We start from the raw sequence: 27927 nt of genomic DNA, 5'->3' as shown, positions 1-27927 counted from the left end.
ACCTTGAAATGTTTATTGGAATAAATCATAAACACGTATTGGCGTAATGTAACAGCGATGGAAACCCTGTAAACAATGATAAAAACACAAACAATACAGAATGATATTATGCCATTCAGTTGACTAAAATGTGACCAAATAGTAACTATTAAGGGGACTGAATGCAATAGCTGTGTCATTCAGTCCCTTTCAGCAACTTTCAGTTAACATTCCTATCGTGCATACTCAAAAATAAAATAAGCTTTCTAAATAATCTAGATATTTTATATTATTCTCCTTAAATGTTATCAGGCAAGGTTTTTCCTCAACAGTTCTACGATATAATCAAAATGTTTTAAAACACAGAAGTAAAGCTGAATGATTCAAAAAGCCGTAGGGTTTTACGGTGTAAATAACATCGCTCAGTAAGAATAACCACAAAGTTCTTGTTTACAAAAAAGTGACCAACCACGGTGAGATCTAAATCACATTTTTCTGTCGTTTCAGTATCGAAATCGCTTTTATTGTCGATTAGATCGTTACATAGAAGGATGTTATTTTGTACAATTTAGCTCCTTTAATGCATCTTTATTTTTCAAGGTGTCATGATCGCCATCAAAAATTGAAATAGATATATTTAACACGATTAAATATGTACCGGGAAGCAACATATTTTAAGTGCAACTAATATATACATCAATTTTTTAATGATTTGTTAAGATTATTTAGGATTGCAGTAATAAAACAGAAACAAAATTTTATTAAATTATGTTTCCGATAAAGAGGTGTATTAAGAGTATACTTGTATGAGAGAGAGAGAGAAAGAGAGAGAGAGAGAGAGAGAGAAAGGGTATAGTGATGTCTTTAATTTGTATATCTTGCAATGGGTTGATTTATTGATTATTTAAGGAGCAAGCTAAATTAAAAACAATTAATATTGTCATAACTTTTTTATTTACATAATCGTTATAAAAACATCATGGAGATCCTTATCAGAAAAATAGAGATGTTACTCTTCGTACCTCATTTCTTTACATTATCTGTGTTTTCTGGTCATTTCAAGGAATAGATGTGTGAGATGAAACAAAAGCTATACAAATACTTGTAAGAGGTGTTTTGTAATTCCTCAAATCAGCTGTTAAGTTTTATAATTAGTAAATGTTTTGTTGTCAGCTTCTAGTTTCAACATGTCAACAAAAAATTTAAATGAGAACCAAACAAACAACATTTTATATTCTCACTAGATTTTACATACTGATGCAAATTAGTAACAAAATCACATGCATGCAATTTCGTTTCAATATCATTAATAGTAAAATATCCAAGTCTTAAAACTTTACAGGAATTGCAATTATATGATCATTCTAATAAAACTAACTCCTAGTCATCTTTCAGTACCAGTAATTATTGAAGTTCATCATAATCCGGATTCTTTGTAACTTCACCAACTTCATCATAAGCAAAATTGTCGCCCGTATACATGATATTAGAAATTTTATTTGAGCTTAAGTGTCCAGCGTTCTCACTTCCTCGTTTATGTTGGCACTTTGGTAAATGGTTTCTTAAAACTCTACAAAACAAAAGATGAAAGTCATCATCTAACTTCATTTTTAGAGTTCAACGATGTATTCTTTAACATGCGAGTTTCTAACCTGATGACTAAGCAAACAATGATGAGAACACTGACACAGAACAATGAAATAAAAGAGTGGAGCGGCCGGCTGACATCTTGCTTCAGACGATGGCAGAAACAGGTCTTTTTCTGCGTTGAAAAATAACAAAAAATTATAACTGGCTCTTTTTTTTTTTTTTAAGAAATGCAACATATAGTTTTTTTTATTATCAATATAAAACATATTGAGATAAGATGAGAATTTAGTTTTAAATATAATGTTCAAATCGCAGTGTAATCAGTTTTTCTGTATTTAAATCCTCCAGATACTAGGAATACCTTCAACACAAAAGTCTCCTTGAAATCCACTGACACATCCACGTGGACATTGACCAGTCACGTGGTGACATTGTTCCCCGTACACGTAAAGACAGTTTCCACAACTCAGAGAGCAGTTTGATCCATATGTGTTGTTACTGCAAACTAAAGTTAAAAACCGTCAAAGTTATGTAACCTATTTGTATTTTTGTTTTTCAAATGAAACTAGCAACTCTATCTTTACTTAATTTAAAAAGTAGCTCATTATTTATTTCTTTAAAAAAACAAAACAGAAAACTTCCACATGCTGGCAAAATACTTTATACTCTAGATGTGATAGAAAAAGATTTGAATTGCCAAAAAAAAAACCCAACTACCAAGCGAACAAAATGGCACCGAGATGTTCACTAACCAAAAAATATCATACGAGCAAAAAAAAAAAAGAATAAAGGAATAAATCTATATCTACTTTAAAAAAAACCCACTCTATCTTTAAAATTCTTTTTCAAGGATTCGAAGCTATTTTTTTTAAATTGTTTAGGATAATCTTTAATTTTCTTTGTTATATCTACTTACTGTTTTTACACTGAATGCCTTGATACCCTTCGTTACATCCATTGGAACATGTGCCATCTATGTAGTGGCATTGTTCTTTGTGCAAACAGTGACCGCAATCATTTGCGCAATTTTCCCCAAATTTACCTCCGTTGCATTCTTTGTAGATACACATTTAAAATGTAATTATTAAAAAAATGCCTATCAATTTTTTTTCACTTAATCATTTAATCATTTAAGGATAATAAATGCATTTTTATGATCAACTAATGAACAACTGATTCACACTAATTAGTATTGTGGTTTGACTTACTTCTTTTAAGGTCGTCGTTACATGAAATAAGTAGTACACCACTTTTTTTTCATTATTTACTACAAGGACTGAACTGTCTTACTAGTATCACAAGTCTGTCCTTTCCATCCCACTTTGCACTCTCCCTTACACCGCCCTGTCACCCTGTCACATCTCTCTGGAATTTCACAGTTAATGCTACATTTGTCTTCACAATTGTAACCATAGCTACCATGATGACAGGCTATAATTAAATAGGTGCAAATTTTCTCAAAATATCTTTAAAATGTTCTTTAAAAAATCGAGTCGGTTCTTTTTCACTACACATAACATTTTAAAAGTGAACAAGTGTGTTACACAATGAGTTATGAAATGTAAATTAAAGAAAAAAAGAAATGTAGAAGGAAATACCCTAAGTTTAAGAAATGATGAAAATCTGATGCTTGAGAAAACAATGTCATTCCAGCATTTTTCATCTTCGTTTTGAAAGTAGCTTATATAGTATATAGATAATTATTTTAATTGTCATATACCAATGTCACATTTAACGCCTGTGGCTCCTTTGTCACACCCATTAGGGCAGCCACCGTTTACGTGATGACACTGTTCTCCATTTCTGCAGTTTCCACAGATCTGTTTACAGTCTAATCCATAAGTGTTTTCGCTACATTCTGCCATTAAAAATCGTACAATATTTGCTAATAAGTACCAATTATATACACCAATGTAGAAATTTAAAGCGTTGGAGCATTAAAATAAAAACAAAATAATAAGGGTATACCTTTATTATACAAATTCCATACTTGTTTCCTTATTTTAACTGTGGATTACTTTTATACGTTTTATTTATTCAGTATATGTATATATACAACTAGATGATTCTTTTACTACCATTTTGGCAGGTTAATCCATTCCATCCAGGTTTACATCCAAACTCACAGTCACCATTAAATCTGTTACAGCTGTTGCAGTTTGCACCACATTTGATAGTACAATTTGGACCATACCAACCCGGAAGACACGCTGTCAATGATAAAGTATTAACAATGAAAAATCGTTCCTGTTTTCTTACAGGTTATGAATCAGTCATTAACAAGGACAAGTAATATTTATTTCCCTCTTCTTTCTTGTCAAGCCCTGCTTTCACCAATATGGCATGATATCAGTTGAATTTTTTTTTATCCTTTCCTCATTTTATCTACAGATCATTTCCTGTATAGTACAGTCATATATATGTATTCAACAAATTCAAACCTTCTAATTTCAAAACATAATGTTCCAACTTTAATTGCAAATAAATATTGAATTGTAATTCTTAAATTTTATTCTATTATATTTGTTCACGTGACACAATAAAATAAAATACCACTGAGTTGACAACTTAATCATACGATGAAGCACAACTACTGATTTTTGTTAATAGATTCAATAATACTGCTATTCAAGTAGAAAATCCCAATCTCTTCCATGACATTAAAATATCCAGTATAATGTTACTAAAACTAGAAACCTAATTGTTCACTAACATATATGTATACCAGCGATTATTTCATGATTTATTTAAATAAAAAGCTAAGACAGGATCGATATGAAAAATTAATCATGGACGGATAAGAACATTGACACAGGCCATATGTGTAAAAAAAATTTGTTTGTTGTTAGAATTGTTGAACTGTAATGTCGTAAACTAACGTGTGAGCAGAGTCAAACAGGTAACATTTACTTGGTTAATTTTGAGCATGCGATGTTCTTTTCTATTTTTGAGAATTAAAAAAAGAGACGGACAACGTTTTTACGCTCATATGTCTTACGCGAGTCACATGTATCTGGTTTCCACCCCACTTGACAGTGGCAATGTCCTGTTTTCCTGTCACATATTCCAGACATCTGACAATGGATGCTACAGTTGTGTTGACAGTTGTATCCATACGACCCTTCTGGACATTCTAAAGGAAATTTATCAAATTCATACAACAATGGAACCATTTTTTTTGGGGGGGGGGGTGGGGTGTTGTCAATTATTGTTTCTTTTTGCACTGTTCGCAAATAAAAAAAATCGGTATACACAATGACAGATTAAAGTCGTAAAGCTAAAACAAAAATGCAAGTGGTAATTAAAAAAAAAATAATAGTGTTACATTGAATAACCTTCTATACAACTAGGGCCATGGAATCCCATGTCACATCCTTTCATACATGTCCCATTAATGTGGTGACATTGCTCAAAGAAAAGACACGAACCACACTTCTCTGTACAATTGATCCCATACGTATGACCATCACATGCTTAAAGATAAAGATAACTCATGATGATAGGTTCAAATAATACAGAAATGAAAATGGTTTTCCTATGTAGTATAATTCAAAATTGTTTTACATGCACTCTTTTACGAGAAACGTAAAGAAATTTCGCAGACCCTGCTATTTTTACGGTAATCAATTAGAGATTTAGTTTCACAGAAACAAATACATGTATCAGTATAAAAACAGCATTTTTTATCATTTTAGGAACTTTCCCTTTAGTTAATTTCTATTACAAATATTGCTGTAATAATATCGCAAAATTGTACGTATATAAGTACAGTTTTTAAATAAATTATGAATAGCTGTCATTACTGGTTTACAAATTTGATGCAATTTAATTGATATTAACAATCATTTCTTGATATCCTGATATTCTGTATTGTATTTATTTCGTAAATGACTTAAAGAAAACAATTAACTACTATGTGGGGCAGCGTATCTTTATAAAAGATGCACTGTAGATTATATATTCATGTAAAATTCAGTCATTGTTAACAACATATTCTTACGTGAGTCACACTTTTCTGGTTTCCAACCGACTTGACAGTAACAATGTCCTGTTTTCCTGTCACACACCCCAGGCACCTGGCAATGATTGCTACAGGTATAGTGACAGTTGTATCCATACGACCCGTTTGAACATTCTATCATAAATTATATAGCTTGAAAATAACTATGCAATATTTATTTTTGAATCATTTGTTCATTCAATTTTTTACAATTTGTTAAAGTAAAAAATATTTTTTAAACATCATAAAAGATGATAGTGGTAAAATTTCAAATTAAAAATTGCAAGTGCTTTTTTAAAAAGGATTGATATTGTAAGAATGAATAACCTTCAATACAATAAGATCCGTGGAATCCTCTGTCACATCCTTTCATACAAGTTCCATTTATGTGGTGACATTGTTCAACATTTAGACACGAGCCACATTTCTCTGTACAATTGATCCCATACATATGACCATCGCATGCTTAAAGACAAAAATATATTGAAATAATATTCACACATCTTATGTATTACAATATACTTTGTGGTACACTTTTAAACTCACAAAATAAATAGAAAAAATGTTTATTTCAATATTAAGACTATATTTTTATTCACTCGTTTTAATGGGAATGGTCTTTTGATTTTATGACACTGGCTTTATTTAAAACCAGAAAAGGTTGATAAATCCACACCTCTTTAGTTAGATATTTTGTATGAAAACTTTATCAAAGCAAGAGTATGATGTATGATACTGATACAGGAGCGAATTTACAAATTATTGCGGGTCTATGTTTGTAAAAAAAAAAATAAGTTATCAAAAGGTAAACAGTTGCAATAATAATGCATACGTACATTGACGAAATAAGAAGTGACAGGCAGATGTCACACACTGAAAAGCGTATGCTTGAGCCAATTTACGGTCTAAAATCTATTTTCAGCTTTCAAGAAACCAATAACTATAAAAAACTAAATTCCTGCAGTAAGTTAAAATTTAAACTCAGGGAACAAAGTACCCTCAAAGTACCAAATAAATAAGACTGACTAGCAATTTATGAATTAAAATTTTCTATTTCATCAAATTTTCTCTAACGGGGTTAGGTTAAGGAAGCATATGAGCAATTCAGCGTCTTATTATACCCGCACTTTCTAAAGAAAGTTCGGGTATATTGTTGTTTTCCTGTTCCGTCCGTCCGTCCGTCTGTCCGTCCGTCCGTCCGTCTGTCACGTTTTACTTTCTCAAACTGCTCTTACATCTTATAAACCAGCAAACTGAACTCTGGGAGTTTGATTTGGGGTATCATGTTGTTTTGTAAAAAGGTTTCAAAAATTCTCTGTTAGTCCTGGGGGTCAAATAATTAGTAAAAAATGACGTTTTTTCACAAAAAACCTTCTTCCTCGAACTCCTCCTACATTTTCAACAGTAGACAAATCATCTTTTGGAATATGTTTTAGGGTATCCTATAGATGCGCAATAAGGTTTCGGAATTTTCAATTTTGTCCTGGGGGTCATTTAATGGCTGAAAAATGACGTTTTTTTACAAAAAAAAACTGGTTTCAAAAACGTTTTTTTTTTTTTGGCAGTAGCCAAATGATCTTCTAGAATATGATTGGGGGTGTCATATTGAGGCGTAAGCAGGTTCCAGAATTTTTTTTTATTAAGGGGATCAGTGGGCAACAAAAAATGACGTTTTTTTGCAAAAAAAATATGGTTCCCAGAACTCCTCTTACAACTTTTGAAGTAGCTACGTCATCTCTTGGGATATAATTGGGGCTGTCCTATAGATGTGCAATAAGGTTTTAAAAATTTAAATTTCATCCAGGGAGTCAAATAGTAGCAGAAAATTGACGTTTATCACTAAAAAAAAAAACATAGATCCAAGAGCTCCTCTTATGATTTAATGGATAGACAATCATATCTTGGGATATGATAGGAACTGTTCTATAGATGTGCAGTAAAGTTTTAAAAAATTAAATTTCATCCAGGGAGTCAAAAAGTAGCAGAAAAATGACGTTTATCACTTAAAAAAAACATAGATCCTAGAACTCCTTTTATGATTTAATGGATAGACACATCATATCTTGGGATATGATAGGAACTGTTCCATAGATGTGCATTACGGTTTTGAAAAATTAAATTTAACCCTGAGGCCCATTACCTACCGGTACATACCTTTTGATGCCCTTTAAGGATCAAGAATATATATGGTTAAGGGGTGGGGATCTCAACCGTTTTCGAGATATTCGTGCACTTCCTGTTCAAGGGGGGTCATGACCACCCCCGAGGCCCATGACCTGCATACCGTTTGATGCCCCTTGACACAAGGAACAAGAATATATATGGTTTAAGGGTGGGGATCTCAACTGTTTTGAAGATATTAAGGGACTTGCTGTTTGAGGGGGTCAGGACCACTCACAGGGCCCATGACCTACATAACATTTGATGCCCCTTGACATCAGAAACATGAATATATATGGTTTAGGGGTCATGATTTTAACAGTTTCTGAGATATATGTTAATTTCAAATTCCTGGGGGGTGGGGATGACCCCAGGGGTCAGATCTAATAAACCCTATATATTGCCAGTAACAGCCAATATATGATTATGAAAACCCTATATTATTATCTTTGTCCGTTTTCAAGTTACCATTTACAATAGAGTCTACGATTCTTCAAACAAGGTTCAATGTTAGACCCTATACCCTTTTGACACCCCCCTCCCCCTCCCCCCCCCCCGAAAAGTGGTTGTCTAACCCAAAATGAGAAAAATCAAACCAGGGTGCACAACTAGATTTGCAGGCCTATCATATCCTAGAGTTTTGTACAATTATGTTCAGCCATCTCTGAGAAACAAGTTCAGAGCGGGAAAGAAGAAAAAGAAGATGAAGAATAATAATACATGTATGAAGAACCGTACAAAAACAATAAGTCTCCAAACTTCATTCAGGAGACTTAATAATTAATAAAGATTAAATAGAGATAGGATCATCAAACATCAATAATTTAAAGATAATTGACAATTTCTGATTCTAAGGGGGTCAGAATGACCCCTTAGAGTCATGACTTACATGCCATAATGATCTGATGCGCCTGCATGACCTAAGGAGGAATAATATCTTTGGATTAAGGTGGGGATCTCAATGGTTTTTATGATATTTAATAATTTCAGGAAGAGCACTTGGGATCATGACCTACATACCATCTTAAATGCCTTGAACAAAGAAACAATAATATAATATGTACATGATATATGATTCAATTTAAGAACCCAGATATAGATCAATCATCTGTTTTGTAATACTTCTTATGTATATATACATGTACATGTATTAGTTTGTGTTTTGTTCTATACTATTCATGTTCATGACTGTAGTATGGCTTAGTCTTATTTTAGATTACATTGAAAAATTGTCAAATATATTACTTGGAACCCCCACTCCCAAACAAACTGAAATATAAACTGTTCTCCCCCCCCCCCCCCCCTCCCTTGTCGAATGATCTATTAAAATCAAAATATAATTTGGGTGTCTAAAAACTTTTATAAACTGGTAAAAAATGTTATTCTTAAAAAAAATTACATAACACCTTGCATAATTGACTAATGATCTATTGAGATACGATCAGAGGTCATATTTCTACCTTGGGATCAATAAGTAGTATTCATTGACAAGTTAAAATTAATTAAGAACAATAAATGATTCAAATTATAAATGTTTAATTATACTCCACATTCACCCCCCCCCCCCCCCCAATCTTACCTGCTTATAAAGATTCAGTCTTCTTAATACATTTTTACATGTGTACATGAGCAAATTTTAAATCATTTCTTGATTGCTTTTTCTCTCGTGATTCACATTAACATTTTGGAAATTGCTTAATTCAATTTTTAAGATTTATAATCAAAATGTTATATGCATCACTGCCATGTGTATTAACCTATTTGGGGCAATTGTAAAGTCTCCTAAACAAAGCAGTGACATCATTAGGCTAGGAATTACCCACATGGATCAAACACTACTGTATGACATATGAATAGGATAAAATACATTATTATTTCTAGTTCTAAAATGTCAGGGTGTCTCCAAGGGGGCATAATCTTACAATACAATTTTACGCACAATGACACAAAGAGCAAAAATAAATTAAACGGTTTAGGGATGAGGATCTTAGATCTCAGAAGTTAACAAAATATACAGTGTATCATATCATTTCCTATTTCATAAAGGCGGGGGGGGGGGGGGTTGAGGGGGGGGGGGGGATGGGGAGGGTTAAAGACAACACCTTGGGGTCATTAGTGTACTTTACACCAGTTGATGCATCAAAATGACTTTAGAAGATATTTTGTATTTTCCTGTTTCGTGGGGTCAGAACAGTCCCATAAGGTCATGACCTACATTGTATTTGATGCATTATAATACATTTAGAAAGAAATACTCCTTCCTTCCTATTATAACTCATATAAAAAATATAAGTGTCTACACTTACTTACATATGTAATACACAAATTTAATAAGAAATTGTTTATACAGGGTCAATATGGGGTCAACTCAACAGTGCACGCAGTCTGACAAATGAAAAAAATAAGTTTTGCAACTAAAATGACAGAAACTTTACAAATGCGATAGGATAGGTAACGATGATAAGCTTATTTAAATATTAAAAGATGATGATACAGTATGCTGTCAAAGGGATATTACATTTAGAAAGTAAAAGTAGAACTTATATACATGTGTATGTATGCTGGCAGGAATCCCATGCTGGCATCTCATTGTATTGTGTTACTGCTACTACATGTATTATGCTTACCTAAATTGGTCAACATCATAATGATAATCCAATTAAAAACAATAATGAATTCCTTTAGCTGATCTTAAATACCGTAATCCTTTTCTGCATACGGAAAACACAGACATGTATGTATGGGTGTTGCTAAAACGCGGAACGGAAAACGGAATGGAATGGAATGGAAAATATCATCACGTTTATCGCTTAAAAAGGGTATAGACTGGCCAGAAACGATTTACTTTGTATCTTTTATTTATATCTAATGAATGATTATCAACATGTTGCTATCTTATTAATATTCATATGAATGTCTATCAATTATAGCATTGTATTCATTCGGCTTTAGTTGAGTACGAAACGGAAAAATCAAATGTATACGAATTGTGAAACATTAACATGATTAAACGAGCAAATTAGCTATAACTTTTTACTTATTTCTCTTATATGGTATTGCTGGCATATTAGCGTAACGTACGCAGTTAGTGAAAGCGTTTTATGCGTGTTTTGAGTATTTTTATATTATTTTCAAATATGATGTACATGTATATACTTACATCAAAATTGAATTTTCGGTGTTCTAGACGATCTTTTATCATACAGTCGATACAGTATCAATGAGATGGAAGAAAAAACCGTAGGACTGACGACATTAAAAATTAAAATACAGTACACATTAAAATACCCGGTAATTTGTGAAACTAGTAATTTGTGAAACTAGTATTTTTAGCAATGCAATGTTGTCTACGTTCGCATTACAAAGCATGCAGTTGTTTATTCCAGCAGCTATATACATATGATCCGAATAGAGAGCTCTAGACGTTGCCTGGTTTGATTTTCCGATTATATATTGGGACTATAGTCTGTCGATCCCAAAATATTCATGCAGCACATTTGGACGATTTATAATGGAAAATATTGACATCTTTTCTCCATTTGGAAGTCATCCAGAAGACCTTGCACAATTTTTCACCACTATCATCCGGGTCTGTTAAAATGCAAAACCCCGTAGACTTCTTTATTTTTAGCCGTGTATTTATACCAGCTGATAAGCTAGAGAGGACGTTTTAAAGAAAGAATAATGAGAATGTTTAATGCTTCTAAAAGAGAATCACTTGAACCCTGAGGTATATATAAATATACAGCAAAAAGTGAATCGAGGATATTTTGGGACAGAATATAGTGGTCAATGCATGTACTGTTAATTTTGAGGAAATAAATATTCTTGAATAAATAATCTAATATTGCTAATCTTTCAATAAAAAATTAAAAAGGTACATAAAGTATATCGTTTTAGCATACTTAACAAATCTATGAGGTAAATAACATTAGATAAGATTTTCCGATTCCTTCCGTTCCGTTTTCCGTTCCGCGTTTTAGCTACACCCATGTATGTATACACGTGAACCCATCTAATCGAAGAGCTGGGTAAAACTAGTACCCGCTAATGAGACATGCAAACCTGTGTTGTGTACGTAACTTCAGACAAAGATCAGTCATTTGTAACATGCATATATTTTTATGACCTATTCTTCAAATCCACTTGCACTATTTCATTAGGTAAATAACAGCTTTAAGGTGGTGCAGGACACCTGCATATTGTGATGTACATGTATACTTCCTATTGAGATAAACAATAAAGTATGTTGAATATTGATTAAATATTTACCCCCCAAATAATGTTACCTAACATTGAAGCGCAATGGGTTAGAGTGTTTACATGTCTGTAAGAGCATTGGGGTCCAAAGTGTATTTTTGGTAATTTACGAATTTTCATGGGGAGGGGGGGTCTGGACCCCTAACTCCCACCCCTTCTCTGAATCTGTGCACACGATGATGTTCATGTAGGCACACAGAAGCAAATCTAAAACCGGCAACCGCCACGGGGAGGGGGCATTATTTAATTTTTAATTTTGTTTGTAATATTTATATAGACCATTATACTTCCTATGACATAAAATGTTAAGATTATTGATTAACTGAAAATTCACTGCAAACAGTTCTACCCCAAATTGCACAAAAGTGCTGCTCATGTCATGATGTGTATTATCATATGGGCAGGGATCTCATCCTTCAGTTATGAAAATTATAATTTTTAAATGTATTACCGGAGTTTGCATGTAGCCTTCATTTTTAATTAAACTGGTACAAAACAGTGTTATTTAGGGGCAAACACATGGTGCGGGTATTACTGTCTAATGACAGCATCTAGTTTTGTTTGTAATACACAGAATGATCAGATGAAAATACTCATCTGAATCTGTTCTAAAACTTATTGTAAGTGACACTGCAATAAAAACGGGAAGTACATTACTCTCACCTCGGTGCATTATCACGTGATAACTATCAATTAAAATATATTTTTTAAACATAAAATAAGGTAAGGTAAAACAACATAACCTCGCAGTTTCCTCAAAACAATAAACATATTAAGTAAAAAAGAAACATCTCAGTATTGTTAAAAGTACTACTGAGTCGTATATTCTCCTCGATGAAATAGTTATTCCTCCAGTTCTCTAAAAACATTTTCATACAGTTTGCATGGAAATCGGCATGTTGCATCATAGCAACAATAACATGGGATTCTGACAGCCTTATCAAATGAAGCATTGATCAAACTAAAAATACGTGTTAAATGTGAACTTCAAAGTATACCGGGGTAGTGGTGTTCTAGTCAAGACAGAGGAATGCCTGGCCAAGTAATATAAGCAAAATTGCACACTTTTTCTTAAATATTTGATAAACCTAACTATGTTTCAGTTTTTTCATGTTCAATTCTCAACAAATAAAACCAAAATACTTTAGTAGAGTTCTTAGATTTTTTCTTATATTTTGAATCTGCAATCTATTTCGATTAAATTTAGACAAAATTCCAATTTCAGTCATGAATGATATGTAGTAATCCACGTATTACTATTACAATTTTAATTCTTACGGCGGCGTGAAAGGGACATAATTTTTTTTTTTTTTAAATCGGACGAATTAGGATTTGTTCGAACAAATAAGTTCTTTGTTCGGACGATGTACAATTTGATCGGACAAATAAGTTATTTGCATAAACGAATAACCTATTTGTTCGGACGAATTAGCTATTTGTTCAATCAAATTAGCTATTTGTTCGGACGAATTGTGATTTGTGTTCGGACGAAATAAGATTTGTTAGGACAATATAAGCTATTTGTTCGGAAGAATTGGCTAATTGTTCGGACAATCAGGATTTGTTTGGACGAGTTTGGATTTGTTCGGACGAAAAAGTTATTTGTTCGAACGAATTACAAGTTCTCCGGACGAATTGGTTATTTGTTCGGACAAATGAGGATTTGTTCGAATGTAATAGGATTAGTTTGGACAAAAAACTTATTTGTTCGGATGAATAAATTATTTGTTCTAGAAAAGAAAATTATAATAACACTGAGAGAGAGAGAGAGAGAGAGAGAGAGAGAAAGAAAGAAAGAAGGAAAGAAAGAAAGAAAGAAAAAAGAAAGAAAAAAGAAAGAAAAAAGAAAGAAAGATTTGATAATATGGATACGCAGACGTGAAAAGTCTAAATCAGTTAACGAGATCATGCGCAGATCCAGGATTTCATGATTAAGGGGAGGGTTTAAAGATAAGTTTGTTTATCCCCCTCCCACCACCTTAACTCCTCTAAAGATCTTGAAATGCATCATCCAGAGATGCCCATTCTAGGCAGGTTTTTCTTAAGTAGCTAACAACCAAAAAAAAAAAACAATCGCGCTATGCCATAACAAATAATATTACTCGCTATTTATTGCAGAATTCTGACAGATTTTTAGACTTGTGAGACTTACATTCTGGCAGCAAAGCAGAAATAAAAAAGATGTCAGATATTGTATAAATGCAAAGGCATCAAACGATATTTCATATTTGGGCAGCGAAATTCATCGATAAGTTGGAGGGGGGGGGGTGGTACTTAATTTTTATTCATTACCTTTGAAAACATAATTTGTGTATCAAGTTAACGCAATTCATATTTATATTAAAGAAGTAAATGTGCATCAACCGTACATCTTAGATAATTCTAATTTCTTATATCTACATAGTAAAGTTACCTAAAATAGGTACAAGACCCCTCGGCAAACATGGATACATGAATTTCTTAAACAGCCCCCATCCCCCCGGAAACATTTTCTGGATCCATGCATATGCATGTATAACCACCAATCATGTCCACGTAAATTTGATTCAACTTATCAATCTCTGTTAAATTTCAAAGACGTTAACAAATCCTTAAATGGATTTCCGTGAATCGTGTGCTTACATATCATACATACTTTCATAGCTCATCAAATATATGAGATCACTTGTTTCTAACTTACAACTCATATGTCGAACCTATGTAATTAATGTAGTGTTGATAGTCAAAACACGCCAGAAAAATGTATATATACCCCACTGTTAACCTTGTAAACAATAAAGTTAACACTTCGCCTCTCCATTGAACAAAAATTGCCAGTATCATCGCAACACAAAAGAATACAGATCGTCGTTTTTTACTTCATTTCAGTTTTAATTTTTTAAATCTAATTTTCTGGCAAAACTATTTCGGCGACGACTGGATCTGCCGCCCTTGTTCCAACATCATTGAATAATCAGTGACCAGTACTTGTAGAAAATGACTTTAAAGGAAAGGTCTGGGGTGGCTTGATTTCAGACATTCTCCCCTTTCATTATCTACATTATTGCCAGATCAGATTTTCTTGTGAATTACTCATCAAAAATTAAATTTTTATATTTGTATATAAAAATTTAATTTATATTTGTATATAAAAATTTAATTTTTATATACAAATATAAATTATTCGTCCGAAGATATAACTTATTCATCTATTCATCCAAACAAATCCTAGTTCGTCCGAACAAATCCTAATTTGTCCTAACAAATCCTAATTCGTCCGAACAAACAACATAATCGTCCGAAAAAATCATAATTCCTCCGAACAAGTCGTTTTTTGTCTAAGCAAATCCCAATTCGCCAAACACATGGTAATTCGTCCGAACAAATCCTAATTCGTCCGAAGAATTAGTTAATTATTTCGACCAAAATAGCTTATATTGTTCGAACAAATCCTAAATCGTCCGAACAAATAGCTAATTCATCCGAACAAATCCTAATTCCTCTGAACAAATATTTTTGTTTCATCTGGCCCTTCCACGCCACCGTAATGTCTTAACGAAAATATGTCTCTGGTGTTATCATTTCCTTTAAGTCTACGTTTGGATGTTTTGATATTTGAATAGTTACATATTTGATAATAATGGATAGTCATTTTGTGGATATAAATTCCCAAACACCCACAGGGTGAAAAAACATCTTTAAGCAAGTCCTTAAAGGTGGCTTAAAGTTGACTTAAAGGAGCTTAATGGCTAGACAACCTTTAAGCCGCCTTTAAGTCACATTTAAGCAAGTGCTTTTAGGTCCTTAATGTCCAAACTTCTTTAAGCTACCTTTAAGCCACCTTTAAGCCACCTTTAAGCATCTTTAAGTGGCATTTACGCTCTCTTTACACTGCCTTTACAAAATCTTTAAGTGGCCTTTAAGTCAATATTGATCAAGCTGAACAATAAAAATATATATCAAATGCAAAAACTCTTTTATAGGGATGGGAGGGGGTCATCCGAGTGATAATACAATTTCCAAGGAAGGGGGGAGGGGTGTTCCAGGCGGTTTTAATCGTCGCTCCATTAAACACAGATCGCTATCATCAGCACCGCTCCGATGGACACAGATTGCCGTCATAAAATTCTTTATAATTTTTGGGGGGTTTCAAAATTATTGTAGGGATGAGCGCAGTCTTTGTATCTTAATATGTGCATAAAACTAATTAAAGTATGTTTGTTTCCTATTATAAATTAATCGGTGAAAAATCTCTCTCTCTCTCTCTCTCTCTCTCTCTCTCTCTCTCTCTCTCTCTCGTCTACAAATTAACGATACATGTGTGTAAGAGTAAAATCTTGAGGCTTATTAATTAATGTACCGGTGATCATAAATAGGGGTTGATTATTTAAATATATGTATAAGGGTAAATATGTCAAATATACCCGGCCTGGCACATCATACAATTGTATGTACAAGTCATTTGCAATTGCCACATGCAGTAAATACGTCACCGGTAATTGGTAATTTTGTTTGTTATAGAATTGATAGTTTAAAAATCATGTACATACAATAACATGTAAATATTTAAACATATTGGAACGGCGCCGCGATCATGAAACCGTGAAATTGCGGGAAATTGAACTAATACCCTAATAGTATAAATGCATTTAATAAAAGAAATGATTTCATTTTCTTTCTTACATTTTTATAGCTATAAATTATATGAACGTATATCTACTCGGTTTAAATTTTTTAACTAAGAAAGCCTACTATAGTGAACCTAACGGTTTCCATTTAGGTATAATATATTTTTGTTCACTGAAGACCAAGTTCCGTATTTCATTCTAAATACATGCATGCATGTAATTTATAAATAAGATATAATTGATTGTTACAAACTGAATGGTTTGTCAAAATCTTTTCAAGTAAACACATTCAATACAGTGATTCAATATCCACTGATATATAGGCTATAAAAACGCTCATATATATGAAAGTTGCCGTGGCGCAGAGGAAGTGTGTTGATGCTAGTAAACTAAGGGTCCCAGGTTCAATTCTCGCCGTGGCCGGGTTTTTTGTGGGTTTTTTTTTTCATTTTTCTTTCTAGAACAAAAACCGTTTTAATACCTTTTCTTTCATAAAGTTAATACATTTTGTTGGAAATTAAGCACAATATTGAATTAATTTTTTTTTAATGGCTTAAAGGTGGCTTAAAGGTAGCTTAAAGGTGGCTTAAAGGTGGCTTAAAGAAGTTTGGACATTAAGGACCTATAAGTTGTCCTTAAATGTGGCTTAAAGGTGGCTAAAAGATAGTCTTTAAGCTGCCTTTAAGCCATCTTTACGCTTTCTTTAAGCCACCTTTAAGCAACACATATAGCTTAAAGGTGGCTTAAAGATCGTCTTTAAGCTACCTTTAAACACCTTTAAGCTATCTTTAAGGAGGACTTAAAGATGGCCATTCATCCTGTGACCCCCTCTGTAGTTATGATAAATACCATCTTTTTGTTAACCAATAAACCTATCCACAATTCGGAAAGTATATATATATATATATATATATATATATATATATATATATATATATATATATATATATATATATATATATATATATATATATATATATATATTTAGAGAGAGAGAGAGAGAGAGAGAGAGTATGCACCGAAGAAGCAATCAGGCGAAACCGCTTTATAATAAATTCGGGAGAAATGGATTATTCTGTTATTGTCTGGTAACTAAAATATTTAGTTCATGCAGTGCTCGCCCCAAACAGTCAAATTGAAAAAACAAAACAAATTATTATTATTAAAGTTATAAAAATAAGTCTTAATGTGTATGATATTTTGTTTTACTTGAAAGGAGATATTTGTTTATTTTATATATACATAAAGAAGTAGATAAGGATGTCACTACCATTTTCGCAGTTTATTCCTTTCCACCCAGGCTTACATCCAAACTTACAGTCACCATTGAATCGGTTACAGCTCAAGCAATTCTGATGACATTTCTTTGTGCAGTTTTGGCCATACCAACCAGGAAGACAGGCTGTTAATGATAATAAGAAAACAAGAGGCCCAGGGGCCACATCGCTCACCTGAGCAACAATTGCCTTAATTCTGATCAAATTAGCATTACAGTATCAAAATATCCTGACAACTGAGTACAGTAAATCTGCCAATTTTATCAACCTCTTATTTTTTGGTAAATACCAAGCCCCTTTTGTTGTTGTAACTGTAAGAAGATTTTTCTATATTCCTATATACCCCCCCCCTCCAATTTCGTGGCCCCACTTTTCTCTCTATATATTCCTATGTAAAACTTGATCCCCCAATTGTGGCCCCACCCTATCCCCGGGGACCATGATTTGAACAAACTTGAATCTACACTATCTGAGGATGCCTCCACTCAAATTTGAGCTTTCCTGGCCTAATATTTTTTGAGAAGAAGATTTTTTTTTAAAAAATTCTATATATTCCGATATAAAAACTGATCCCTCAATTGTGGCCCCTCCCTACACCCGGGGACTATGATTTGAACAAACCTGAATCTACACTACCTGAGGATGCTTCCATTTTAATTTGAGCTTTTCTGGCCTGATAGTTTTTGATAAGAACATTTTGAAAGATTTTCTCTACATATTTCTGTGTAAAACTTCATCCCCCAATGGTGGCCCCACCCTACCCCCGGGGATCATGATTTGAACAAACGTGAATCTACACTACCTGAGGATGCTTCCACTCAAATTTTAGCTTTCCTGGCCTTATAGTTTTTGAGGAGAAGATTTTTAAGGATTTTCTCTATATATTCATATGTTAAACATAATCCCCCTATTGTGGCCCCACCTTACCCCCAGGGACCATGATTTAAACAAACTTGAATCTACTATATATGAGGATGCTTCCAATCAAATTTGAGCTTTTCTGGCTCAATATTTTTTGAGAAGATTTTTAAAGATTTTCTCTATATATTCCTATGTAAAACTTAATCCGCCTCCTGTGGTTCCACCCTACCCCGGGGACCATGATTTCAACAAACTTGAATCTTCACTTCCTGAGGATGCTTCCATTTTAATTTGAGCGTTCCTGGCCTAATAGTTTTTGAGAAGAAGATATTTAAAGACTCTCTCTATATATTCCTATGTAAAACTTGATCCCCCTCTTGGCCCCACCCTACCCCCGGGGACCATGATTTGAATAAACTTGAATCTACTCTGTCTGAGGATGCTTCCAATCAAATTTGAGCTTTTCTGGCCTAATAGTTTTTGATAAGAAGATTTTTAAAGATTTTCTCGATATTTTCCCATGAAAAACTTGATCCCTCCCTACCTCCGGGGACCATGATTTGAACAAACTTGAATCTACACTACCTGATGATGCCTCCATACAAGTTTAAGCTTTTCAGGCCGAATAGTATTTGAGAAGAAGATTTTTGAAAAATACCAGCAAATTTTTAATAATTCTCAATTATCTCCCCTTTAAAGAGGGCGTGGCACTTCATTTGAACAAACTTGAATTCCCTTCACCTAGTGGTGCTTTGTGCCAAATTTGGTTGAAATCTGCCCAGTGGTTCTTGAGAAGATGATGAAAATGTGAAAAGTTTACAACGACGACGACGACAACGACAACGACGACAGACAACGGACAAATTGTGATCAGAAAAGCTCACTTGAGCCTTTGGCTTAGGTGAGCTAAAAAAAACCACATTTCCTCTTTTCCAAAAAAATAACCTTTTTCTTTAATCCCAGTTAACGTCATCATGCCATGGTCAGTAAGATTCAACTTTCGTATTTTAAATTACTGACATTTTTGTACAGATAAGTTCTCATTCACAGAATGATACCATTTTAGGAATTTAAATGACTATTTTTGATAACTGTTGAATAAAACGACTATTTTATTTACGTTGTAATATATTTAACTTTACCTTTATTACATTTATCACCAAAAAACCCTTCATCACATCCGTTTGGACAACTTCCGTTCACGTGATTACACCGATTACCGTTACTACAGTTACCACATAAATTTCCACATTCAAGACCGTACGTGCCAATGCTGCACTCTGTAAAAATATATATTTTTCATGGTCATGTAATATGAGCATGAAGTTAAAAAAAATGCGTTTAGCTTCTGCATTACTCATAACCAAACATAACATAACCAAAGCTAAAATAAACAGTTTTAATAAAAAAAATAATATTTACTCTAAAAACAACAAATGTTAATTTATCTTACCATGCAGGTATATCGTAAAAATTTTCAAAACTGGCGTAATTACCGTTGTTACAAAATTGACGTTGGTATCCGTCAACACAACCCAGACACGTTCCATCACTAATGTTACAGTGACCTTCTTGACATTTCAATGGGCAGGATAAGGAACAGTTCTCTCCGTAGTATCCTGGTATGGGACATCCTAGGATTGTTTATGTAAGAGAAAAACAAAAATGTTTCAATGCTCTTTGAAGAAAGGGTATGTTTATTTCTTTGAAAAAATACACAATTAAATATTTTGATTAAGGTAGATTTTTGATCATCTTGTAGGTTAAATATGGACATTTTTTAGAGCTGCATTAGTTACTACTATGTGAATTACTGACCAAAACTGTAGGTAAAACATTTCTTTAAAAACCCAGTAAGGTTTTACATGTCATACTGTATGCTGGCTTCTTGCTAAATCTTTTAATCACGTAGAAGTAACTTAATCGTTTAAGATTAAAGATGTAACAATCTAGTTATTTATAATATATTTTACAAAATGTATTAAAAAATCATTTGTGTTAACTCTACAATCATTAGGAAGGAAACTTTCCACTTATCTACGATGTCCTAAAAAGTGGATAAAAGGAAAACAAAATTGTTGTTATTGCTATGGACCATAGAGGTATATTTTGGGAAACAATTAAAATCTTAAGATATATGAAAGGAAATCAAAGGTGTTCACCCTACCATACTTAGCGAGGAAAATTCAACCTTAACTCTGGGAAAAAAGTTTAAACGTTGTGAGCATACTTAAAACAAGTGCAATGCTGGAATGAGGAAGTTAAGTATTTTAAGTGCGTCTCGTAACTTTTTCTTTAGGTCCATGATTCTATGTCCGTGATTTGCAAAGTCTACATACAGTTGAACAACATTCGGGTAAGCAGATTTGATTGCAAACATGTTTAAAAAATAAAATTGGCAAGTTAATATAATTATGTAGCTTTTAATATAACTATGAGAGCAACTATCCATTTGTTAGATCGTTGACTACAAAAGCATTTAATTTGAATTCACTCACCATACACTTCTAGTTCACACAGGTCGTTGTGTGCGTAGTAAGAATACCCAGCAGGAAACGGATAGTGGGTCCTGTTGTTGTAGTAGATGACGTATCTCCCGTGTGTGAAACACGTTATGTTTGTAGGGTTGGGTGTTGTTCCTATGGTATAGTTGGAGTCCTTAAAACATAGTACTCTGTCATCTTTATTGGTTGAGTTTGATATGTACAGAGAGTATCCTAAGAATCTAGATGTGTAAGCATTCCGCTCATCTATTCAAAAAGCGAACTTTGAAATAAATATCAGTGTTATGTTTTTATTTTGAAAAAAATGAACCACAATCTCATTTCAATACAAGTATATATTTACATCTACTAAGCATAAATTCATTATTTCTTACGGAAACTTATAGTTAATTCATAGCTCTATAGAACAGCCAAACTGAAATCTACACGCCATATTTATCGATTGGTCGAAATTTACAGCGGCTGAAAGTGACAGGACTGGAATTGACACGCCCTGATTATCGATTTGTCTGAACCTACAGCGACCTTAGTAAAATCCCGGACTACACGAAATAATCATGACGATGCTAGACTCAAAGTCTCACAGGAGACGATTCTGCCGCTTCTTTTAGCTAACGTACTTTTGTACATTAACAGTAATTTAGTGAATTTTACTAACTTTTCATAATCAGTTTATTAATAAGTTAAAGAAAGATGTTAATATAAACAAAAAAATGCTTTCTTTGATGATTCATGCGGGTTATGAAGGTAGCGATCATTGCAGGAAAAAAATTGCATAACCCGCTAACGCGGGTTATGTATTTTTCCTGCAATGTCGCTACCTTCATATCCCGAATGAATCACCAAAGAAAGCATTCTATTGTTTAAAAAAAAACCTTATAAATCTATTATCAGTAACGATCAATTTTTCGTATTCTTCAAATCGTTAGGGGGTTTCATGTACCTCTAGAACTATTTAATTGTATAAAGAACTATTTAATTGTATAAACCAAATGTTTAATTCTGGGATATAAATGAATAAGATCCTATAACTTTTTCAAAATATTCTTAGGTCAAGGTCTAGTAAATAAATCCGGACTGTCTTTTTGGTGCTAGAACCATTATGACGTCATAATTGATTTGGTGAATCTTTTACCTTTTTTTCGGCTGAGGAATTATGTAGAAAATAAAACAATATTTTGAAATTTTATATTTAATCACGGGAAACCTAATCCCGGTACCTATATTCAATTTCATATCATTTTAAAGAGGAGGTCAATAGCTTATAAATGCCGTGTTTTAAAAGACTGTAGGCATTCTAGATATATTTCATTAGTCAAAAATGGACAAAACTTTGAGTTTTCAAATTTATTTATTGTTACTTTTATCGTTCATGTTTCAGAGAAAATGATCGTTTGAAACAGGATTCTTCATTTTGTCTACCAAAAATTTAAGCTCCGGTAAACCCTATGAAGCAAAGCTACTGTCATGAGGCATCATTGAAAGAATTTATATCTTGAATTTTATTAACTTGTAGGCACTTTTCATTTATTAGATCTTGACCTTGTCTTTATTTGCAAACAAACTATAATTATTGATTTATTTGTAAAGAAAATGAATTGTTTTCTTTTTAAATGTACCTCTTCATATCAATTGTTTGCTGCAATAATGTAGCCCTCTCCCTCCGATTTCCTATATCAGATGTTTACTGGACGGGACTACAATTCCACAGGAACTCCGTAATGATGCAAAATAAATTTGTTAATGTGGCTGACTTCGATCTGAAAAGATCGATTCCATATTTGACTTTCTTTAGATTAAATAATTTTCTAATTCAGTTTGAACAAACTAACCGTATATAAATCAAAACCAGATAAAACACATCAGCATGTTTACCAGTAGTCTTCTTCAGCAGCCATGGCAGTTCTCGCTTGATTTATGGGATTTACGCTTTGAGTTTTGATGGGCTTGATAACGTGAATATCAGTGTAAATAATCAGTCTTACCTCGTTCTATCACTAAAACATCATTTAAGGAAATGGTATATAATGGAAATATAATATATATATTATGGAAAATTCATATTTACCGCGTTACATGTAATTATGTTTAAAATATGGGAATTCCTCTATTCAGTTCAAAATCCGCTCCTGGATTCTCATAGGCTGTCCAAAAATAAAACTGGTCAAGGTCAGTAAACATGGCGGACAAATTAAACTTGTGTTGTTGACATACACGCAAAATGACCGATATATGGAATATACTTGATATTTTTGGATTAATTTATGCCGTAGACACCTACAGTAGATACGATTTGAGACGAAAAAAAAATCGGGAGAGGGCTACATTACTGCAGCTAATCAATTGTTTGTACCAATATGACATAGAAATTGCAACATGTTTCAACATCATTTATTCATTTTTTACTACGTAGCAAAAAAAATAAATAAATAAACACATCAGATTTGTACAAGTGCCATGCTCTGCTATTATTTTGAGAGGTATCTTAAATTTTTCTAAAACATTTGGGATTTGATTAATGTACTCGCTAACCTCAATGAAGGAAAATTGCACGATGAAAATTCCGTTTAATATTTAACCTGTATGCTGTAGTTTTAATACTTGGAGAACATCAACAAATAAGTTTTCAAGATGGTAAAGGTTTATTTCAAAAACTCATCAAATGTTACCATATTCATGCTCTATGTATGTTTAACTCCCTTTACTATTAGGGTAAATCGAATCACGTGTGCACACATGGACTGCAATCGAATAAATCAGGACTTTCACACCCGTGAATTAAATGTATTTTGTTGAATTGTTAAGTTTATGCCAAACATTTATAGTTACATTTCTTTGACTGTGAACTTTGACAAACGTTGAGTAAATAAAAAGAAATTCATTCCTGTATCTACACGTGTTGTATCTAGAATCTTCAAATGGCGTGTAAAGGCGATGCATTGGGGTGTGATATTAATATATAAGTGGTCAAAAGCATGACTTGAAATAATTTTATCTTTTCTTTTTTAAATTTGAAGGGAGTAAGCTAACTTTTTGTAAAAAATATGTTTGTTTTTCAGTCTGTTTTGTACCAGCTTAGCCTCTCATTCGAAATTTATGGAAGTGACCCGCAATACACTTAAGTTGTCTTTTCATAAGAATCCCTGTCAAATTATAAACATGCGTTTTACGTATATACATATTACAACCAAAAAATAACAAACGATTATGAATAACCCAAATGGGTGTACGAAACGACTAAGCAATTCCATATAGCAATTGTCTTTTTCAACATATAATTTATCAAAAAGGTATATACGTATAAATTATATTGTCTAAACTTCGACGAATATACAGAAGAGAATATAATATATAAATATGCATATGCGACCAAGTCTAAATATTTATAGTTTTTCTACTTCCACTAACTGTTGTTGTTATGCAAAAATTAATGAATGCAATACAATGTTTAAAATCAAATCGAAAGAAGTATTCCTTTTAAAGGAATGATCGGCAATAATAATATACATATATTGATAGCAAGAATCGATCAACATGATCAGTTTGATGTAAAATAATTAAAAAAGTATTGTATTTTAATATTTTGAATCTGTACACCATAATTCCATCATTATAAACCGTCAACAAATTTAATTTTGAAATAAATTTGGGGAAAGCCGTTCGTAAACTCCTTGTCTAGTTTAATATTTTTAACGTAATTATTAAATGTTAACGTATCTTCTTCTTCTTCAGAATACTGAGTAGGGCTCTAAAAGAGCATTAACACGTATAAAAAGAAAGAGTTGTATTTGAATAATTTAATGCGACTGAAAAACATTGAATGCCATCATAACTTGCTATTGAGGTCACATTTTAACGTAACGTTGTTTATAAATCAAGCCGTCTTCCTAGCTACTATTATGCAACATCAATAGATCGGGGTCAGTTCATGGAGCATCTTCTTATGATTGAGGTCAGTTCATCGAGGTCAACTGCATTACTGAATGAACCTTTCGATCGAAATTCTTACGCGTGAGACAAAATGTGCATTCTTGAATTAACAGGTCGAACTGTATTTTATGTATGTCTGCATCGCTTAAGGTAAATGATTTAAAATAAAACTGAGTAAAATGTTATATAAATACTGAACCAAACTTCAAGTTTTTATAAGAACTACTTATGCAAGCGGAATGTGTGGGCACGTGGAAGCATTTGCCGGTTGCCTCATATGGACACAATAGTGATCGGCCGAAGCCGTTCACAAATAGTGTGCATATTTGTTAGGTCATTAAAAGTTTGATATTAGAAGTCAAGTTGGATGTTTTCTATTCTCTTAAAAACATGATTTGTGAAAAGGTGCAAACATTCTAGGGCTCGTTTGCCAATATTGAAGGACTAGTGCATCGGTCCTGAATTTAATGATCAGCGATTGTGTTATTTATATATTGATCTTAATGTTAATAGTATAGATCAAAACAGTAATAGCTTTATTGTCTTTAATAACGTACACAAATTTAATTAAATCATTTATCATTAATAAATGTTTCTTTATTCACAACGATCAATATAATTTTTGTATCTATTTACGTTTTATCGTATTAGCTGTTTGTGACGTTATATCTAGAAGATATGCTGGCAATTTTTATTTGATAAATATTATTAATGATTACACATGTTTTCATCAAAGAAAAGTAGTATTTTACCGTGCGTGATTTGCAGCGCTAGAGTTACTTCCCCATAGTGATTTGGCAGGAAAAAATCTATTTTTAGAAACTACATACCCTTACCTATCAAACGAGTACGTGGAATATATACCTTACCAGGCATCATTGTTTGGTCAATTGTACATCAGATACCTTAATTAGATCTCCAAAAAATAATGTCTTCAATTCTTTTAAGAATATCATAAATCTAGATACCCCAAAATATATTATCCGTCCTGTACTGTATAAAGATGTGATGTATACTGAGAACTCTTCCCAGGTCTACCCGCCATTCTGCTGTTGTTTGTCTGGTATCTGATATCACACACTGTCCTCCACCAGCAGACAGGTCTGTATACCGTCCGTCTACAGCACGATCTGCTCCCCAATATCCATAATTGAAAGGATACCGCTGCAATGCTGGTTTGTTCAAAGCCAAGTTTTCTATAAAAAGGTAAATTACAATTAACTTATTTGCTGGTTTATATAATGTTAAATTTTCTGTAGAATTAAAATGCAACAATCTTTTAGTAAAAAAGAAATATAGTTGTTTTATTTTTTTAATGTATATGTACTAAAAGGTTCATGATTTGTTATTATTTTAAACTGCAAAACACCTACAAGTTTACACGAATCTGTGATTATCATAAAACACTTAAAAAGCTGTACAACTTTTCAGTAATAAAACAATTAGGCATTTGATGAACATATTTCTTTTAGATTCAAATCAAATTTACTCTTATCGCTTATTTAGACTTTCATTCGTTGTGTCCTCAAAGTGCTCTATTACTGATATTTAAATGAAATTTCTTGCATGTATGTTAACTTATATATCATTTATTATTACTCTCAAAAATTCTCATTTACCATTTCGTTTTTCTATGAGGTCGTCAATTCTACTACTAAACCTTGCAGAATTTTGTTTGAAATCCGCATCTTTTAAAAACATTTTTCATATTATATTATTCTTTTTCTTTTGTTACTGACTTTTGCATTTCTTGTTGCTTCAAATGTATTAAAACACTTATTTAACTGTCAGCTGTCAACAAGTTTGTAAATACCCGCAGTCAAGTTTTTGTTTGAGGTAATAATATCTCCAGTGGTTATTTAATTTCCCCGAGGCAGGCTCCGTCCAGACAATGGCGATATATGTTTGTATAATCGGACATTCGTTCATTCGCCGTTCGAACGACTCCCACGATCTACGGAATTTCTGAATTTCCTCAAACCTCATACTGTGTGTTTCATCCGTGAAAATGACTTGTGCCATGCGGATCCACGAAAAGTGACTACTGACATTTTGTCATATGCGGAATACCTCAATGAGGGGGTTGGTATCCTTACAGTTATTATAGGGCAACTACTTAGACGTCAACCATTGGTCTCTCGGACATCCTCCAATGATGTCATGACTGTGAACAAGCAGCTCAAGTCAGAGACTGAAAAGCTTCATGGAATTCATTTTCGTTACCCATTCATTTTTGGTCTCATCGTGGTTTCTGGGCGGACCTGACCTACCTGGGGAGAGATGGGGTCAACATTGAATCTGGTTCTCGCCACATGAAGAAATACCACCACAACATTAGAATAGCTGTCCTTCAACATTCAAGATAGGCAGTCTGACATATTTTTATTATTCTTTGAGCTAAACTGCATTCATATTGTTCAATATATTCACAGGCATATGCATAAAATTCACAATTAGCTGGTAGGTGTATAAAGAATGTTCATATGTACTATTTTTTCCTGTTCACATGCAGAGATGTGTGTACCCCTTTTCTGATGCACATGCAGAGTTATGTGTACTATTTTTCTGGTTCACATGCAGAGTCTTGTGTACTGTTTGTCTGGTTCACATGCAGAGTCGTGTGTAATTGATTCACATGCAGAGTCATGTGGTTTATTTTTCTGGTTCACTTGCAGAGTCGTGTGTACTATTTCTCTGGGTCACATGCAGAGTCCTGTGTTCTAATTTTGATTCACATGCAGAGTCATGTGTACTAATTT

The 27927-nt window shown here is 32.9% G+C and overlaps 1 protein-coding gene across 1 annotated transcript; it reads right to left on the bottom strand.

Moving 5' to 3' along the window:
* Positions 1–916: 916 nt before the first annotated feature.
* Positions 917–21471, bottom strand: LOC105329944 (multiple epidermal growth factor-like domains protein 10). Its single transcript, XM_066069874.1, has 15 exons — positions 21233–21471; positions 20231–20368; positions 19877–20014; positions 17867–17998; positions 5897–6034; positions 5570–5704; positions 4905–5042; positions 4568–4702; positions 3648–3779; positions 3290–3427; positions 2860–3000; positions 2486–2623; positions 1931–2074; positions 1632–1741; positions 917–1549 (listed from the first exon to the last, which is right to left on the bottom strand). Exons 5-15 carry the CDS (start codon positions 6018–6020, stop codon positions 1514–1516), a joined length of 1371 nt encoding a protein of 456 aa, XP_065925946.1. The 5' UTR covers positions 6021–6034; positions 17867–17998; positions 19877–20014; positions 20231–20368; positions 21233–21471; the 3' UTR covers positions 917–1513.
* Positions 21472–27927: the final 6456 nt, after the last annotated feature.

The sequence above is a fragment of the Magallana gigas genome, chromosome 1 (assembly GCF_963853765.1).
Source record: "Magallana gigas chromosome 1, xbMagGiga1.1, whole genome shotgun sequence".
In the NCBI taxonomy this organism is placed as follows: Eukaryota; Metazoa; Mollusca; class Bivalvia; order Ostreida; family Ostreidae; genus Magallana; species Magallana gigas.
The sequence above is the reverse complement of the archived record's forward strand: the minus strand, read 5'-3'. Positions and strand labels throughout refer to the sequence as shown.

Coding starts and splice junctions, on each gene's coding strand:
- LOC105329944 (XM_066069874.1), bottom strand. CDS start 6,020: ATGTATGGGATCAATTGTACAGAGAAATGTGGCTCGTGTCTAAATGTT. Junction 3,780..4,567: donor ACCAGATACATGTGACTCGC/GTAAGACATATG, acceptor TATCATTGACAG/CGTGTCTTCCGGGTTGGTAT. Junction 2,075..2,485: donor AGGCATTCAGTGTAAAAACA/GTAAGTAGATAT, acceptor TTTTAACTTTAG/TTTGCAGTAACAACACATAT.